Genomic DNA, 20,149 nt, shown 5'->3' with positions numbered 1-20,149 from the left:
AATAGATAATTTATGTACAGAGGACCATATACCCTAGCATGATATCAACAGACTCTCAGATTAGCATTTTCCTAAAGAACAGACTTTATTGGCCCTAATTTTCTGTGTTTACTCAGAGCGATAGAGCATCATAAACATGTGAGATGAGGTGTTGGAAACAGCTCTTTGTCACATGCCGAAGTTACCATTCCTAGCCAAAGATCAGTGTGAATTTGCTGACAATATTTACCATGCATGGAGCTCAGATGTGTCTGTCACTTAGCAAAATATTTTATAAGCCTTATCTTATTTAAATTCCAAAATAATCCTATGAAATGGATTTACTTACTCTCTTCACTTTCAAATCAGAAAGCTTAGTTACATAGCATTTTAATAACACGTCAAGAACCACATAACTTCTGCATAGCAGAGCCACAAATTTACCTCAAGTCTATCTGTCTCCTGAACTAGGGATCTCAACTGGTACCTAATAAATGTTATTTGGACAAATACTTAAAGTAAAATACATCAGACCTATTGATTGGTAGCTTTTAATTATGCTTAATTAATGAATTTGAATTTATCAGAAAGTTTTTTTTTTTTTTAGCAAAGTTTAGTTATTATGTCACGAAGTTTTACAAAATAAGGTTTAAGCAGTCATGTTACTCCGTTAGCTTAAAGAAAAAAAACAATACTCTGTTAAGCTACAGGCAAGAAGAAACAAGAAAAGCAAGCTCTGAATTGCTTCTAATATATGCTCCGAGAGTTCCTGACAGACTTTCATTATGTTTCTCACCAATGTTAGCAGAAAATGTTTTAATGGGTGAGGGACAAAGAAATATACCCTGAGGGAATACACTGAAGAGACTTGTTAAACCTGGAATTAACGAAGGATTGAGAAGTCACTGATGTTTATGTGATATGATCTTCATCGTGAAATTTTAGGGGTTTATGCCTCTGAACAAAGAACAAAGGTAAGCACTCAAAACTTTCATACCAGATACAGGGAATTAGTTACTGAAATTTTAAAATGAATCTAGATTGTTCATTCAGAGAAGAACCCACGATTACAATCCAAATGTATATATAGGCAGAGTAGTTAAACCAGTAGGAGCTGGAGTGATGAGCTAATCCACAATAAGTACCTCACAATGCCACCATGTCAGAAATGGTTTAAATCACTAATGTTGCAATTGCACATAATTTTAAATAATAGCCAGCAAGTATCAGTGAACTATAACAATGAGAACCAATATGGACGGGCCTTAGTAATTCATTATTAGATGAAAAAAGAATATTTCCCAAAATTAAAAACAGCAGGATCCCCTTAGAATAATACCAAAAAGTAAAAGAAAATAGATCTATTTTATATATATGCAAATGGATTTAGAAAAATTGTTACCCAAGATGGAGTAGGAAGTAAAGATTAGCTGGTGAAAAGAAACAGATTATTTAACAGCTCCCTAGATCTATTGATTACTGTTAAATTTTCAGTTATTTAATACATGATATAAAACAAGCAATGTAAGTTAGTAAATTGACACATCAAGATGGGCCATGCATGGACCAAGGCAACGGTCAGTCAGGAATCAGAATTATGAAGTCCTAAATAAATGAATAAAAAAAATAAAACACTGCAGTCAGACACAACTTCAAAAATTTAAGATTTTTGTCTTTTTTTTTTTAACCACTGGTCATAACAATATTGTACTGTGATTATTTTCTCGTTTAAATGTAGCATCTTGAATTTATGTAATCTTTGATTCATATTTGAGCTTATAAGCTCGAAGTATCCTCTCACTTTTTTCGCTGACTCTATCTTAATCGTCATTTTTAATTGTAGCAAAATACACATAAAATAAAATTTATCATCTTAACTATTTTAACTATATAGTTAAATAATATTAAGCATAGTCACATTGCTATGAGAACAATCTCCAGAATTTTTCATCTTGAAAAACTAAAATTCTATACTTGCTGATTCTTAACTATTACACTGATTTTACAAAGGACAAAATTTATATTATTAGATTGCAAATAGTACAAAGGATACAGATCCATGATCCACCAATTAGTTAAATCTTTAACTCATTTTCTTTGATCTCTAGTCTAGATTAATATTTCTTTGAGTATGCCAGTATGTCAGGTCTTGTTCTCTCTGTTTTAGATGATAGTCAGATTCGATAACACTTTAGAAATAAATTTAGGAAAATACTTACTGATTTGTTCAGAGCTCCATATCTTACTAGTATTAATATTATAAAAAAAGGAACTATTTCCATATTAAATAAAAATGAGTCTTAAAGAAGGGAGAGATCATCATAAGTTTCTATTTTCTCTCTCTGTCTTTTTTTTTTTTTTTTTTTTGCCTCAGAAGGCAATCAGGTGATTGAGCTAAAGTAAATAAAAAAATGTGAGTTTTTTGAGTTTGAATATATTCATTGATGCTTCTAAAACATGGGAGTTATTGAAAGAAGGACAAAATGTAGAATCGATCTTTAACATCACTTTTGAAATCTAAATGAAAGTTACAAAGTCAGTAATGAGTAGTTACTGTTCATTAATCATAGATATATAATTATGAAGGGCCACCTGTTAACCAGGCAACGTGTGGAACTGAGGTGCTCGATCGGAGTCAGGAGTTAGAGAAACACATCCCTGGAAGGCTCTCTAGCAAGAGAACACACAGGATGCAGCCACTGTGCCCCGAAGCAATAAGGAGCACTTAGTGCTACACAAGTCTTTACCAGTCTCTACACTGGAGACATTTTAAATAATGAGCTCTTAATAGTTTAGTAGTTTCAATTCCAATTTTTTCTTAGCGACTTGAAACTAAAACATCAATTGCACACATTTTTTTCCTCATATAATTGTAATTTGAGTTGGATCATCCTACTGTCTTGATGAAGCAATACAACTAATGATGAGCTTCGGAGAATTAGCTTTATGATTAGCAAATAAATGCTATGTAAAGATACACAAGCAATGAGAATTCTTTGGACTCTAGAACCCAATTTTACAAATCTTCTAATCTCTGTTTACATTTATATCACAGATTATTCCCCAAAATGTTCTCTTTCTTTTATTTTTTATTATTTTTACATATATATGTGTTTATTAGGTTTCCATTTTTTTGCCTTCACAAAATTAAAAAGGCTTAAATTTTAATAACAATAACAATATTTAAAATAAGGTCTAGAAACAAAAACCTCGTAAAGAATGAAAGAACATAAATACATTCAGAAAAGGAATCAGACAATTGCTACATCAAAATATTAAGCAATAATAATAATAATGCAAAGAAAGTAACATTCACATTGTCAAATAAGATGCTCTCTTTTCTTTACTCACTTTCAATATCATAATGTCTAGAATCTGAAAAAATATAAATTATCCTTGGATAATTTGTATCATAGTACATGGATTCTAAAGTACTATCACAAAGACAGTTTTACTTCTTAAATAACATTTAAACCTTTAAAATAAGGATTTATTGAGATTACTTATTGGCTTATTTTGACACAGTGCTGTCATGAATTCAGGAAGCACAAACAGAATTACCTTAAATAACAGCAACCTATGAAATATCTGATTGTCTTCCAGACTCTAAACATTTACTTAGAGAGAAAAAGAATCATTGTAGTTGTGCCAATATTTGAAAGATGACATTTTAATTATGATTTATGGTGAGATTTTATTTTACAAGCCACCTAGTCAGTAGAACAAAGGACTTTTTAAAAAATATTCCTTTGGATTTTTAATTGGTAAAGAATTTAAAGAAACAGAATTTTCCTTAATTCAATCTAAACACAAAAAAGCAAGACAAAACAGTGGTCCCCCACCCCCCAGTAAAAAATTTATTTTAGATCTATTAAACCATACATCATGTTTTAAACACATAACTTCCTAATAAGATAAGCAATGACAAAAAAGTTTATGTTATTAGAAACAAGATACACCATCACTTACTGTCTTCAAACATGGCACTTCATAATTTGACAAAGCTTTCATAAGACAAGCTGCAGACTAGTTTTAACAGACAAATAACACCTTTAAGCAGACATGACCGTTCTAAATTATTTATTAGGTATGAATTTTACAAATATTACTTTTGTTAGCGGTAATGGTTGAATTGGAGAGTACTGCGCCTTTCCTAAGCTGCATGGTGGGAACCATAGGGTGGTGGCACTTATAACCCCTTCCGGCCTGTGGATGTCAGCCCACACATCTCCCTCTGCTTGTGGACTGGTGTGGTGATCCAGGTGTCTCAGGTTTTCTTCTGATAGTTTTATGGAATGGATCAATGATGATAACCTCAAAAATTTGTGTGTGGAATCTTCACCAACTCAGTAAGGATCAGGACTCTCAGCCCCCCACTGTGGCGTCCAGCTCGCTCCTCGGCAACAGACTGAGGCTTCCAGCAAACTGTAGCAGGTTAAGGCCATGATGGATGGGTTTGCCATAGATTATACCTTACAAACGGGGCATTTGTGGCCACCACAGCTCACAGGAATCCTATATCTGATGTAACCTTGCTTAGCCTTGTATGTGGGTGAGGCGGGGGCCGGGTGGAGTGCAGGGAGCTGGTGGTCCTGCCAGCCGCGGACCCTCAGCAGAAAGTGCTTTACCCTGAGGTCTCCTTCCTCTGCAGCTCCTGATCTTGTAAGCACCCACCTTAGCTCCCCTGATGGCTGCAGCCAGAGGAAAGGCCAACAAAGTGTTTAAAAATGCTTATTTATTCTTATGCAGATTTGGCAAAAATATGTTAAAGTTTTAATTTTGTTTCTCAATAATCTTTGAAAGACATATATAATGTACAATATGCATACACATGTATAAAACAGCATTCCACTGCTGCCATGGTTTTCTATTCTGTGTGTGTGTGTGTGTGTGTGTGTGGAGAGGTGGAGGGGAAAAGTAAAGAGTGAGATAAACACACCCAGGGACACATACAGACATACAAACACATAAAGAGAAAGATAGGGATATTACCTCAGGGTTAGAATAATACATATTTCATGCATAGTCCGTAGTTTCCTCATGATTTGGACGAAAGTCCCAGGGGTACCTGCAACCTTCAATTATTTCAGTGGCCCAGTCAGGACCCTTTGCGAATACATTATTATTAGACAGAAATTAGACCATACACCTAAAAATACAATGGCCACAATATCTATAAAAACGCATCCACCTTGACCACAGGCAATGTGAGCAGTTTGGGGGCAGTGATTGTTAGTATTCTCACTGTTTTCTCAATTTATCAGCAGTGAATCGCCATTTCACGCACTTTAGGTGCCTTCCATACACAGCATATTGTGTATTGGGCATATATTAAAAGTTGGTGTAAGCAGGACAAAACCAAGTAAATACACCTGTTTCTAAAAGTCCCACACAGACATTGTCCCTTCACCTGTCAGTGAAGGTCATATGAAGAGCAGCATGCCATTGAATCATTCTGAGACAAGTAGAATTTGCAAATTGGTTTTAACTTGATTGCTAATTCTTGTTTCTTATTAAATCATAATTGTGTACAATTAATGGGGTACAAGGTGCTGATTTGATCTACATTGTGGAATGCTTAAATCAGACTGGAGTACTATACAGCCATAAAAACCATGAGGATTTTACAGCTTTTATGTTTACCTGGATGGAACTGAAACACATTCTTTTTAGTAAAGTATCTCAAGAATAGGAAGAAAAGTATCCAATGTATTCAATACTATTATGAATAGTATATATTCATCACCGATATATCATCACCTACACATCCCTATGAATGATAAAATACAACTATAGTCTTGATTGCTAATTCTTGTAGATCTTGCTGATAACATAACTGTGGGAAGCAGATTAAAAGAAATTATAAAATTTCTTCACTGTACACTAATATTGTAAAACAAGTGTTTCTGATAAACCAGTCCCCATATTCTATAATTTACTGTTGTAACCATGTTAGTATCTTTATATAGCCTTTATAGTATTTCACAATTAATTATTTTTAAAAGAATCTTTATTACACAAGGAATGTTTAAAATTTATCCTCTAAAAATACATACTTATGTGCATTTTTTAACTTAGAGTTATACATATAGAGTTATATATATATATACGAAGAAGATTATTTTAATGAAATAAAAATTTTCTCCAGTGCCTCCTTACATATGGTCAGATGCTAAGAAGTTACATTTAAAACACATTTTAAAAGGATTTACTAATAATTTACTTATAAAAAAAGTGTCAAATGGTTTATGAAGCGAGTGTATGATGCCCCATGATCATATCAATGTATACAGTTATGATTTAATAAAAAAAATAAAAAATAAAAAAATAAAATGAAAATGATGGAAAATTAAAAAAAAATATATAGTGAAAGCCACAAGAATTCAAAAATACAGCCTGTGATCTAGTTATTTTAGATTGCTTTTATTTGCTTATATCTAGTCAAAATCCAAAAAAATTTATCTTTTTTTCTTAAATATTTTTACTTCACTTTGAAAAGAAAAAGGCAGTAGGAATTCACAACTAAAATGCTGCCATGTCCCTAACAAGTATTATGTTAGTCATAATTTATATAATTCATTACCAGTTATCATTTAGTAAGGTGAAAATGTCAGACAATTTATTTTTAATTATTTACTGTTAAGCAAGTTACAGAAACATTCAAATAATGATAAAAGCTTATAATAACATCCTAAGGAAACTAATTGTATCTGCTTTTTGTGTCGTCTTTGGAGAAGAAAGTTAATTGACTCAAGTTAGCAAGTGCAAGGTCAGTCAAATTCCCTTTGGCCTAATTCAGAGATGTCAAAACAACTGAGTGAGACACACAAGAGGAAGTTACAAGTTGTTCAAAAAACCTAATTAAAGACACAAAAATTCAGAACCCTAGAGATAGCGGCCATGCCTATTAAAAGAAAAAAGAAGGAGGATAAAGTTTTTGAATTGGTGTTAAGAAATTGCAAAAGTATCACTCTAAACGCTATGTACATAGCATTTAACAACTGAATGGCTGTGCTGGGTTCCCAGGACAGAGAGACGTAGGGGAGCTAAGACGAGGTCTGTGAAACAAGAACAGGGGCACCAAAGGGAACGCTTGCACAACTGGAACTGCCCCGCAACTGTCCTACACAGAATTCGTTACAGAAGGAAAGTTTAAGTTCTAAAAATATATATATATATATATATTCTTTTTAGATTTACCTATAAGGACAGGGATACAAGTTTCCTAAGAAAATATCCATCAAACAGCAGATAAAGTGCCAGGCACAGATTCTAAAGAGCTTTATCTCCTGATCCGCCTGCATAAGCCGTTGATGACAGTTCTCCCCTTTCCTTGTACAAACCGAGCTCAAAAGCCTCTCTTGCATGATAACCTTCTGCCACCAAATCTCTGTCTTCTGCTATATTTGTGCCTACCACAACTGTGTGAAACTTTATTTTTAAATAGATTTAGTTTGAAACTTTTCTTAGCTTGTAAGGATCAAAGAAGTGTAGTCGACCGAGAAGATGTGAGTCAGAGTTCCTACTATGCCCTTCATAGTCTTGTGACATTAAGAAGCTGCAAGTGTCACTAGCCCAGCCTTAAAACACAGATCATCATGGCCACCAAGTTAATCCCCATTTGAACAAAACTTATAGGTAACACTTACTGAGCTCTTATCATCTATGTCACCATTAGATGATCTTTCAGATATTATGTCATTATCACCCTTCAGGTAGAGCTTGTTTTACCTGAAATATACCTGACCTCTTCTGGATGATCCCTTCTGATTACTAAAATCAATTTGGTCATTATCTCCCCAGAAAGGCTCTATCTGGTAACAAATCTGAAGTAGTTTCCCAGGACCACAACCACATTAAAAAAATACTGATTACAATGAGTGCTATTTTATGTGTTTCCTTTTTTCTTCTCCATCATCTCTTCTCCCACATTAGAGGCAGTGTGAGAACAGAGGCCTAACCTGTTTTATTTTCCACTATATTCCCAGCATCTGAAAGAGTGGAAGGAATAGAGTGGGACCTCCATGGTCACGGCTTGCAAGAAAGAGACAGAAACGCTAACATCCCATACAAATTCAAATAAATTCTAAGAATTACACTGAATCAATAATTTAGACGCTGCAGACCAATTCCTCTCGTGGATGAATTTCAAACTTTTGTAAGAAATACACTGTTCATAGTCTCCATGATATACTTAAAGGGATTTATGACTCATTTATAAGTCCAGTGATTACTGATGTCCAGCATCAAGGGACATTGCTGCTTCCTCCTACCTTTTTAGCAGTTGACACAGCATCATATAGACGGTAAGCACTCAGTAATTGTTTATTGAAAAGTGACCTGGAGACAGTTTTCCTTAACATTGGAGACAAAGAAGTAGTTCTTGTCAGATTCTGGCAGGAGACTGAACAGTCTGACAGCATCCTGCTCGTCTCTTACAGTGACCAGATGGGACTTGCACATCAGCACCCAGGCTGGGAAGCCTACACATCATGAAGGAGCTGATTGTTTTACCTCTGTGATTACCAGACAGCATGTGCTCCGCAGGCAATGGGAACAGATTAATCACCATGAAACGAAGCAGGGTGCCTTGTACAGAAAGTTAATTTATTAGGTCGTCCACATGGTTTTCAAGTGGTTATATTTTCTTAATTTCAAGTATTAAATACAAATAAAAAGGGTAGCAATTTTTTAACAGTAACTTGATTTTAAATGAGAGGTTATTTATTCTGATTCTTTTCCTCCTGTGGTAATAGACTTACAGGCTAGAGAATTAGACAAAATGCAAGTTAATAGAACTGGAGTCAAAACATATTTCTGCTTATACCCAATATAAGACAAGCAAATGCAGAATCCTCAGGGATAAAAACTGTCTTGTTTAAGACTTTCTTAAAGGAAGGGAAATATCAAAATTTTAGGCAGATAAGAATGTTTGAATACTCAATTGAAAATTATTATATCTAAAACTACAAACTCTTTTAGCTTAGTTATATTGGTGATGTAAATGCTCAAAAATTAAGGCATACTTTGATGAATTTTAAGTAGTCTGAGTAATTTTATAATGACATACCCAATTTCCTGTTAAATATAGAGAAACAAACATTGCATTAGTATTGCTGGGTGGAAGAAAAAACTCTTACATTTACAAATCCAAAATTATTTCACATTTTGATTTAAAATTCAATCTTAGAGTATACAAACTCTAGCTTAAGAAGTTTATTTGTAAGTTTTATTCAATGTTTCCACTTAAAGAATTATGATTATTTTCTGGTTTAATAAAAGGATAAAGTTTTTAAATAGACTTAGAGACTTACATGTTACTACTGTAGCAAGGTATAATGAAGTCATTTCAAGTTATTTAATAAAAATATAAAGTTGTGTGTTTATATATGAAATTTACATATTATGTTGATAAATTATTTCTCATTGTTAAACCCATTAGAAGACTTCCTTTTTATCTAGAGGTATATTTCATTTTTTACATTAAACAGTTTTTTAAAGATTTACTTTAAAAGCAAATGCACATTGCCTTAAACTGTAAATGTTTAAATATTACACTGATTTTCCCCTCAACACTTTAAAGAGAGGTTGAGGTAATAAGTTTTTCTTGGGACCTATATAATCAAAGAGCATTTTCACTTTTGATGCAGTAATTCCTTGAACATTTTATACATAATGCTTAATTTCAGAGATATCACTTCCAAGTAAAAAAAAAAAATTGAGTTAATTGAGTAAAAAAGAATAAATATGATAAGTATTATCTCAAGATAAAAGTAAACTATTTGAAAATTGTTTGAAAATGGGCCAGTGCAAGCTCTCATCTTTTATGTAGATTGTTTGTTATAGGTTAGCTTTGCCGAAACACATCAGAAATACGACTGAAAAGCATGGGAAACGAAGCGTCAATCACAAATTGTTGATGCTATTCATATCCCAAAGGTAAATAATATGAATAAAAATATTAGCATTCTTCATTTGTTTCCTTCTATGAGTCTAATGTGAATACTTCAAGAATGAGATCCAAGGAGCTCACCTGAGACATTTGGAGGTAAAGTAGCATTATTCTCAGATATTTTTTAATGGCTGACAGTACAGTAGAGTGTTAAAGGAGAAGCTTAAACTGAGGCAAAAATTAAGTGATAGCTTAAGAGGCAAAAATTTTCAAAGTGGGTGAACAAGAATCATTAGATGATTTTAGCCATTTTGAAGCTATAAAATACTTAGAAACTGGAGATTAGAACGTCCCCTTTCCCTTGCCTTGAGAAAAAATATGTCTTCTGAGACAGTTGTATCATGACTCCTACAACCCCCAGTGGTGAAGAGCAGGTGTAAGGGCTCTGTGAACCTCAGGAAGCACTCCCCCTTGATCGTGCTTACTGTGGGACATCCCAGAGTGACATCTAAAGGGTGAGAGATTGATAAGCAGCAATAAAAACAGACACAGGTTTAATGGCTACTTCCAGAGTGTGTCCAGGGAAAAGTACATAATGGTTTTCAATGGAACAGATGTGAGCCATGCTCAAAAATGGGATGTCATGAGGTCATCGAAGGTTCTGTTCAAGAGAATTGAGTGAAACACTTCAAAAGTAACACCTGGTGCTACTGCAATCTGTCTCAGGATAAAAAATGAGAACATAGCAGTCAGAGGAGAAATGCAATCACCCTTGTCCAAAGAATGTAAGAAAAGAACTCCAGAAAGGGCAAATTCCAAAAGCTCACAAAGGTGCTCATAAAGAAGTCAACTTTCAAAGTCTAACAAAGCTAGAAATTTGAGAGTTGACAGCATCTGACTGTGTCACAGAGAAGATACTTCTCTGCATCCCTCTTCTTTCTTTCCTTTTTTTTTTTTTTTCTGATTTGCTTCTGCAGGGATCATATGGCATATCTAACAAGCTTAAGGGGAATAAAAGAGCAGTAGGTGGGGTCAGTAGAGAAAAAACCTCCCACCCACCATGTCCCTGCACTCCCCCACATAACAGGCCCAAGCAAAGACAGGCAGAGGGAGGAGGAGTTATGGTGCTTCAATGGCTAGTTTGTTCAAAGTTTTTATCATGAAAGGGTATGAGACTTTATCATATGTTTTTTCTGCCTGCATCTATTGAGATGATCATATACAATCTTTGGTTTTGCTTCTGTTAATGTGGTAAACCACAATTATCAATTTTCATCAAAGCTTCAGCACAGCAAAGGAAATAATGAACAGAATCAATAGACAACCTATAGAATGAGAGAACATATTCACAACTGTACGTGTTGACAAAGAACTAATATCCAGAATCTGTAAATAACTCAAATCAGCAAGAAAAACACAAACTACCCCATCAAAATTGGGCAATAGATATATGAACAGAAGTTTTTCAAAAAAAGATAGGCAAATGTCCAATAAGCATATGAAAAAATGCTCAACATTACATCTTGGAAATACAAATTAAAACTACAATGAGATACTACCTTGTCCTTATCAGAATACCATTATTTTTTTTCAGAATACCATTATTAAAAAGTCAAAAAACAATACATTCTGGTGTGAATGCAGAGAGAAAGGAACACCTACACACCATTAGTGGGACTGCAAACTAGTCCAACCTCTATGAAAAACAGTATGAAGATTTCTTAAAGAAATAAATGTAGACCTACCATTTGATCTATCAATCCCATTGCAGGGTATCTACCCAAAGGAAATTAAGTCATTTATTTTATAAAAAAGGTACCTGCACTCAAATGTTTATTATAGCACAGTTCACCATTACAAAAAAAGTGGAATCATTCTGAGTGTCCTTCAATACATGAGTGAATAAAGAAAATGTGGTATTTATGAAATCATGGAATATTACTCAGCCAGAAAAAAGGAATGAAGTAATGTTATTTGCAGCAGTGTGGAGGGAAATAGAGAGCATGACCTAAGTGAGGTATCTCAGGAATAGAAAACTAAACATCATATGTTCTTGCTAATAAGTGTGAGCTAATAGATGGTACACACAGGTAAAAAGTGATATAAAGAACTTGGGAAACCAGGAAGGGGGAGGGAGGGAGAAGAAGTATGTGATAAAAACATACCTGTTGGGTATAATGAACAATTTTTGGGTGACGGGTACACTCAAAATCCCCTAGTTAAGCATTACACAAGATATCCAGGTAACAAAAATGCTTGTACCTCCTTAATTAATATTTTGAAATTAAAAAAGGAAGAAAAGAAGAATGGAAGCGGGGGAGAGGAAACCAAGAAACAAATTCTTGAATCACATGGATCCCAAAGCTGTACTTTATAATAAATCATTCTCTTTGTGACTTCTTGCTCGCATCTTGGTTTGGAGACTCATTCCACCCATGTAGATTTGAACTGCTTCCAAAATAAGTAACAGTTTCAGATGGAAGGGGCCCAACAATTCATTAACTCAGAAATCCAACTAAGTAACATAACCAAACAGAGCACACTGGGTATTATTTTTACTGTCAACCATGACTTCATTAATAAAAGAGTTAGAGAAACACTTTCAGCTTGTATATATTCTTCCTGAAGTTTACATAGAAAGGACTCTGGATTTTATATGAATTATTGCCAGGCCTACTTAAGTCTGGCTGTAGGAGAGAATGTTCACTTGTATAGTCACAGTGACAGATACTAGGTCCTTAAACCATATTGTACAAATGTCAAACACTTCCATTATTATAATATCGACATTAAACAGGTATCTAAAGCATCACTTATAAATGAATAACAAGTGGATATAAATGCCCGGAAAGAAAAATAATAAATTCTTTCATATAATTTACTTGTAGAACTAGTTAATCTTTATAAATCTTTTCAAATAGGCAAATATGCTCTTCTTTTTGATTGGTTGATAAAATGTTTATGCTTTCCTTGGGATAACTATGCTAACTGAAAAAAATCAGTCCTCTGAGTAAGCTACTTTTAGAAAAAGATTGTTTTCTATTCCCTCACGGAAAGTGTAGTGAGCAGTATAATTAGCTCCTGAACATTACCTTCACTTGAGATGACTGATATAAACAAATCATAGTTACCATACCCCTCTTACAAGTTTGGGAATTGGTTGATACATTTCTGGCCAATAAAATTGTAAGGGAAGACTCTGCAAAAATTTTTCTTGCTTTTAAGAAGGATGCTTAACAACAATCATGGTGCCAACAGTTAACTCCAACACCAAAAATGGCAGAGAGACAAAAAATAAAAAATCACCCAAAACCAAAAAAAAAAAAAAAAAACTGAGTCCTTGATAACATTAAGTAGATAATAAATAAACAAATATATATGTATATATATATATATATTTTTTTTTTGGAGACAGTTTTGCTTTGTCACCCTCAGTAGAGTGTCATGGCATCATAGCTCACAGCAACCTCAAACTTATAGGTTTAAGTGACTCTCTTGCCTTAGCCTCCGGAGTAGCTGGGACTACAGGCCCCCACCACAACACCCAGTTATTTTTTAGAGATGGGGTTGGCTCTGGCTCAGGCTGGTCTAAAACTTGTGAGCTCAGACAATCCACCTGTCTTGGCCTCCCAAGTGCAGGGATTACAGGTGTAAACCACTATGGCAGGCCAAATTTTTTTTTTTTTTTTTTTTTTTTTTGAGACTGAGTCTCAATCTGTTGCCCTGGGTAGAGTGCTATGGCATCATAGCTCACAGCAACCTCCAACTCTTGGGCTCAAGCAATCCACTTGCCTCAGTTTTCCTATTTTTTAGTAAAGATAGGGGTTTCACTCTTGCTCAGGCTGATCTAGGATACCTGAGCTCAAGCAATACACTGGTCTCAGCCTCCCAGAGTGCTAGGTTTACCGGCGTGAGCCACTCTGTCCAAGTAAATGATATTTTTATATCTGTAGCCACTTAAACTCTGGACATTATTCTTGTTACATTATATAATAAATAAGACAGGTATCTTTTATTCTAATGCATGTTAATTGACTTAGGTAATATTGTGTTTCATCACTCAAAAAAGGACAAAAAACAAAATCAAATCATCAATTAGAAAAATCAGAGAAACACACTATTTGGTTTCTTCTATGCATAAGACACTGTGCCCATCATTTGAATGGGGATAAATTGACACAAATTAATAATGATAATGCTGTCAGCTAGGGCATCTGACATTGGCATAAAATATATAAAATGCTCCTGTAAACACAGAAAATAGTTACATCTCTTCACGGTGAGGTGGAGCCTTAGAGAGCAAAAGGATGTAAGAATAAAATTAGATAAATGCCTTCAAGAATGAAGAGTGAAATGAGCAAGAAAGTAAATTCCCAAGAAGCTTTAACAAAGACAAAGATTATCTCATCCAAAAGGCCCATGAAAAAAAATTAAAGAAAAAAAGCAACCTGAAAGTATTTATTTTAAAAAAAATTAATAGGATAGTCTGAGTAAAGAGGAGAGAGGGGGTGGGGAAAAGGGAAGCAGATAATAAGAATGCAAGTGAGGGAACAGGGAAGAATAGATAAAAATGAGAATGTAAACATAGGTTGGAAATGGTCTGGAAAGAACTTTAGAAGTCAATGCTAAGAAGCCTGGCATTTATTCAAGTTTCTAGGAAAAACTGCAGGAGTTGTATAAATGGGAGAGACATAATCAGACTTTTAATTTTTAAAGATAACTCTGATGGTAATAGTAAATGGATTAGATAGGAGGAAAAGATAAACTCTATTGAATTGTGGTATTATCACTCATACTAGAAAAAATACATTGAAATGTGTGCTACTTTATCAGCTTGGCTTGACAGCTGAGGCTTTTGTTGTGACTGGGTCACAGCCTTTTTCTCCCTCTGCCTAATACTGTTTCCTAACTTTCCTCCCACAGGGTTGATCCCAAGAGCACTCCCTTAGAACACGAGCTGGGCTGCATCTCCGAGTTGGCTTTTGAGGAACTCAACCTACCACATTAGTGGTGCAGTGCAGATCCACATTCTTTCCTCAGAATGTGATCATTTCTGGCTGGTTTGATTGATGCATTTGACCTAGTGCTGGAGGAAGGGTCTGTCAAACCCATGTGCATGTTCAGTCCAGAATGTATTGCAGAGAGGAGCCCACAGGGTATGCCTCATCGGAAGAGAGGCCTGTGCACCAACTTTAATAAGTCTAGTTAAATTGTGAAGTGTCACATACGTGCAATGTGCAATGACACTCACTGTTAGGTCTAGTAAGTCCTTAGAGAAACAGTCCTTCCTCTCAAAGAAAAAGAAATAAAAACCGTATTAGAATCTCACCCCTCTAATCTCAGCGCCAAAGAGTTTAAAAACAAAAACAAAACCAACCCAGTTGACTTAATTTTTATTTTCTAGAAAGTGGAATGTTTTTAAACAATTTAGTTTTGACTTTCTACTTGCAGTCATTTGTCAAATTATTTTTTATTTATCAAATTATTAAACAGATTTGTTTACCTGTATCACTCACTGCACTAGACTCAAAATCTAGTCTGAACAAGAGTAAAGAAAACAGGAAAGATATTATTAAATATTTGTTACCTAATTCATTTTGTAAATTATTTTTTCTATAATTTCTGGTGATTCCACACTAAATCCACGGCAGATATGAATGATAATATAGGCACAGCCTTGTTTGTACAAAAGCTCCAAGTACATGCTTATCCTAAATTTTGCTTACTTCAATTAAATATTTTTAGCAGATTTTTTTTTTTTTTAACTTCCAAGGGAAAGCAATTCCAAGTCAGTCACTCATAACTCTTGTTTGTGTTGTAGATTGCTCTAACTCCAAAGAGTATAAAGGACACCCTTCAGCCCCTCAGAGTCCTAACATGTGTGGCTTTCCCCACAGAGGAGTTTGGATCTTTGCCGAAGGGCGCTGAGCCAATGCAAACCCCGTAGGTCTAAACACCGCTGAAGTACTACATCTTGACACTTACTTGCTACTGTGGAGTGCCTTTTAGCACTGGAGTGATTTATAAAGGTTGGAATGGCAGATACCTACGTAAACATACATTGTTACTTTTGCATACATAATCCCCTTATGAATTATATATTTTATAGAGATATAAAGAAATATCAGTTATGTAGAAAATATCTAATTCTATAATGTATTCAAATAACCATTTATTTCAATAAAATCTAAATGAAAGTGCTATTTCATAAACATTTACTGTATTAAATATTAGCACATTTCAAGCATGGAATATGGCCAAAGAAAGATTTGCTTAAAATAGTCACAGAAGGAAGTTATGCTATCAGCATTTATTTTAAGCAATGACCTAATACATTCGGTTCAGATAAATAGACTTTTTCTTCCAATCCCTGAAGGCAGAGAACAGAACATGAACAAATTCCCTTAAAAGTATGAATCACTTTTGCTGTTGTACTAAAACTGCAACGCATTTGGGAAAATGCCTTTAATACTATATAATATCTCTTAAAGCAAACTACGAACAAAGATTAAGATTTTTCCTGGGCCTCTTTCATAAAAAGTGTCATTCCCTGCTAGGATATTTATTAGCAATTGAGATATTACTTGATAATATCAATTGACTCTCTTAGGAATAGGAATACTTTAAAAGAAATTCCTGAAGAAAAAACACAGCATTCAGAAAAATGAAATGGACCTATAACATTAGAATGGAAAGTAAACTCTTCCAATTCCAGTACATACTCGACTGCTCATTTATCCTACTCTAAACAATATCCAGGTGACAGGAGAACTTTTGAAAAGATAATCTCATGAGTTTCTAACTGTTAAACTGAGAACAATTACTGGCAATATGTTAAGCCCTCACTTTTTGTTGTAGAACAACAGATTACAAGAAATGCATGCAAATACACTTGCATTCAAAGATTATTTCCTTATTAATTCTAAATATTCATAAGAAATAACTCCTTTTCTCTGGTGAGACTCAAAAAGATGTGGAAGAAGTACTTAAAAAATGAATGATTAAAAGGCAAAAACTATTGTTTCAAAGCAGGGATTGATTTAGCAATATTAACACACATGAAGATAAATGTTTTGCCTGTGCAGATTAATGCTCTAAGAACAAATAATACTAATAACTGAGCATCTGATTTTGACTTTTAAATACATCTCACAATTAAAGTTAAGTTAAATTGGCCATTATAGATGAATGCTATATAAAGCTTCACGGTCCAAGGTCTTTGACCGATAAACAATTCTTGATGGATTGGAAGAATTCAATATTGGCAATGATTGGAAGAATTCAATACTGGCAACCTTGTAATAGCTCCCCATGTATCTTTATCAATGCTTCTGAAGAAGAGGGTCAAAAAGAAAAAAAAAACAATAGAAGGCACTTTATAGATCCAGATAGGTCATTGATTATGTATTCTCAGCAGTCACTCAATCATTACGAATCTTGGTACCTATTTCAACTTACATACATATGGATATTTGCTAAAGTACTAACTAGATAATAATAATTGATAAGATCCTCCAGATTTCCCACTGCTAGGTAAAAATGGAGGGCAGCTGTAACTGCCTTTTGGATTTTACATAACTAGCATATATTTACATTTAGCGGTAACATTGTTCTGATAGTGTTCATCATGGGGCATTATCAATCTTCACAGGCTGAGAGTGATTGTTTGGGTCATAGAAGAAATCTGTTCAGATGTGAAATCAGAGTGCAGAGAAAACAGTCTGAACAGTATGGTATTAAAACATCACCACAGTCAAACTAACAGCTGAAGTTTTCGTTAATTATTAATTGAAAGCTAATAAAGTCACTTGTCATTTGTTAAATTCAAAACTTTGTGTTTCTATTATATAGCCTAGTACATATGTACTAATATTGGAAGTTTTTCATTTATATTTTCATATGTGCACATTATGCTCACTTACTTTTAATGCAGAGGATGCATATGAACTTACATCTGTAAAAATCCAAAATGTATGTCAGAGGTAAACTGTTCTTTCAATACGTTCCTTTTTGACATGTAATTTTAGGTCACTTAAAGCAGAACACAGATGAAAATACATGAATCCAATCAACTGTATCTATAAATGAACTTATAAATGAACTGACCTTCTTAAAATTTTTGTTTAAGTCAACCAGACTGAGCAGAAAGATGTGGTCCTTGGCTCCCAGAAGCAGCTTGCCCCTCTCCTCATCTAACAGAAGGGTTTGGAAGTCCAGTCCTTCTGATGAACCCAGAAAGGGAACACAGCTGTTGGAAAGCAGTAAGTCTATTGGAAAGAAAAAGAAGTAAGGAAAGGAAGAAAACTGTCTTAATAAGCGAAGTAGTTACTTGCCACAATATACATACTGTCCTGTAAGTGCCTGTAACACAGGTGCAGTGTGAAGGCAGCAATTCAGACGTGTGCAAACAATTACAGTCTTAACACGTACTCCTTTAGAAACAGATGTATTATATTGTACCTTATGAACGCAGTATTTAATGTATGACAAATACATAATATTAAAAATATTTTAAAAAGATATGTTCACATTCTGAAATTATAATTTAAAGCATATACCTATAGTAATATTCCTAAATTTATAAAATTAATTAATATAGGTTGGCCACGGTGGCTCATGCCTGTAATCCTGGCTCCCTGGGAGGCTAAGACGGGTGGATTGCTTGAGCTCATCAGTTTGAGACTGAGCAAGAACAAGATCCCATCTCTACTAAATGAATAAACAAATAAATAGATATATAAATAAATAATAGAAAATCTAGCTTGGCGTATGGCGTGTACAAGTAGTCTCAGTTACTCAAGAGGCTGAGGCAAGAAGATTTCTCCAATCCAAGAGTTTGAAGTTACTGTGAGTTATGATAGCACAGCACTCTACCCAGGGCGATGGAGTGAGACCATCTCAAAATAAACAAACAAGTAAAGAAAGAAAAATTTGTTAATATATGTAAAGTAAACATCACGGTGTGTCATAAATCTCTCAGCATTTCTTCCTCTCCTACCTTTTTTTAAAAATAGTCTTCATTTTCTGGAGTGGTTTATGTTCATAGCAAAATTGACAGGGAGAAAGATTTCCCATATACCTCCTGCTCCGATAAATGCATAGCCTCTCCCATTACCAACATCCCCCACCTTCATCTGTCACAATCAATGACTCTATATTGACAAATCACCCAAAGTCCATTGTTTACATTAGGGTTTAATCTCTGTGCTGTACATTTTATGGGTTTGGACTAAGGTGTAACGACACGTATCTGCCATTGTAGCATCATATAGAGTAGTTTCACTGCCCCAAATTTCCTGATTGTCTCCATAGGTTTGCCTGTTACAGAATGTCATACAGTTGGATTTATGCAGCATGAAGTATTTTCAGATTGGTTTCTATCACTTAGTAGTAAGCATTTACGTTTTCTTTATGTCTTCATGGCTTGGTAGCCCATTTATTTTTAGTGCTGACTGATATTCCATTGTCTTGATGTACCTAAATACAATTGTATGTTCACTTACTGAAGGATATCTTGGTTGCTCCAAGTTTTGGCAATTATAAATACAGCTGCTATGACCATCTGTGTACAGGTTTTTACATGGACACAGATTTCATCTTCTTTGGGTAAATATTAAGGAGCATGATTGCTGGATCTCATGTTTAGGTTTATAAAAGATTGCCAAACTGCCTTTCAAACTGTCTATATTATTTCATATCCCCATCTGAAATGAATGAGAGTTCCTATTGCTCCATACCCTTATTAACGTTTAGTGTTGTCAGAGGTATCGTCTTGTTTCAATTGGTATTTCTGTTATGACATACGATGTGGAGTGCTTTTCATACACTTATTTTTGCCATCTACATATCTTACTTGGTGAGATGTCCGATATGGGTTTTGACCCATTTTTTAAAAAACTGAGGTTTTTCTTTTGTTGTTGAATTTTAATAGTCTTTGTATGTTTTAGATAACAGTCTTTTTACCAGATATGTCTTTTGCAAATATTTTCTCCAGTCTTTGGCTTTCTTTTACCTTTGTTATGCTTGACAATACTTAGATTGACACTTTTGTTTGGAGGATTATTTCTGTTAAACACGTGCTTAAGAAGATGTGAACAAAGAAGTTGAATCCAAGCAAATGGATTCTGCAAGAGCTCTGACTCTGAACTAGTAATGGAATCAGAATTTTAAAGCTTGAAAATCAATTAATGAAAACTCATAGTTTTACAAATGAAGGCATTTAATCCCTTCAAGGTGAAGCAGCATGCCCTAAAGTCAAAATTATGTGCTGACAAAGTT

The 20,149-nt window shown here is 34.3% G+C and overlaps 1 protein-coding gene across 2 annotated transcripts in view; it reads right to left on the bottom strand.

The window, feature by feature from the left end:
* Positions 1-20,149, bottom strand: part of SEMA3D (semaphorin 3D) — a 206,112-nt gene that overhangs the window by 90,425 nt on the left and 95,538 nt on the right. For both annotated transcript variants that reach the window (XM_053553864.1, XM_053553863.1), the window contains one exon: positions 17,978-18,138. In XM_053553864.1, the coding sequence (XP_053409839.1) occupies positions 17,978-18,138 (161 nt within the window). The remainder of the gene's footprint in view (positions 1-17,977; positions 18,139-20,149) is intronic.

Source organism: Nycticebus coucang, chromosome 11, assembly GCF_027406575.1.
Source record: "Nycticebus coucang isolate mNycCou1 chromosome 11, mNycCou1.pri, whole genome shotgun sequence".
NCBI lineage: Eukaryota > Metazoa > Chordata > Mammalia > Primates > Lorisidae > Nycticebus > Nycticebus coucang.
This window is presented reverse-complemented; position numbering and strand designations above follow the sequence as displayed.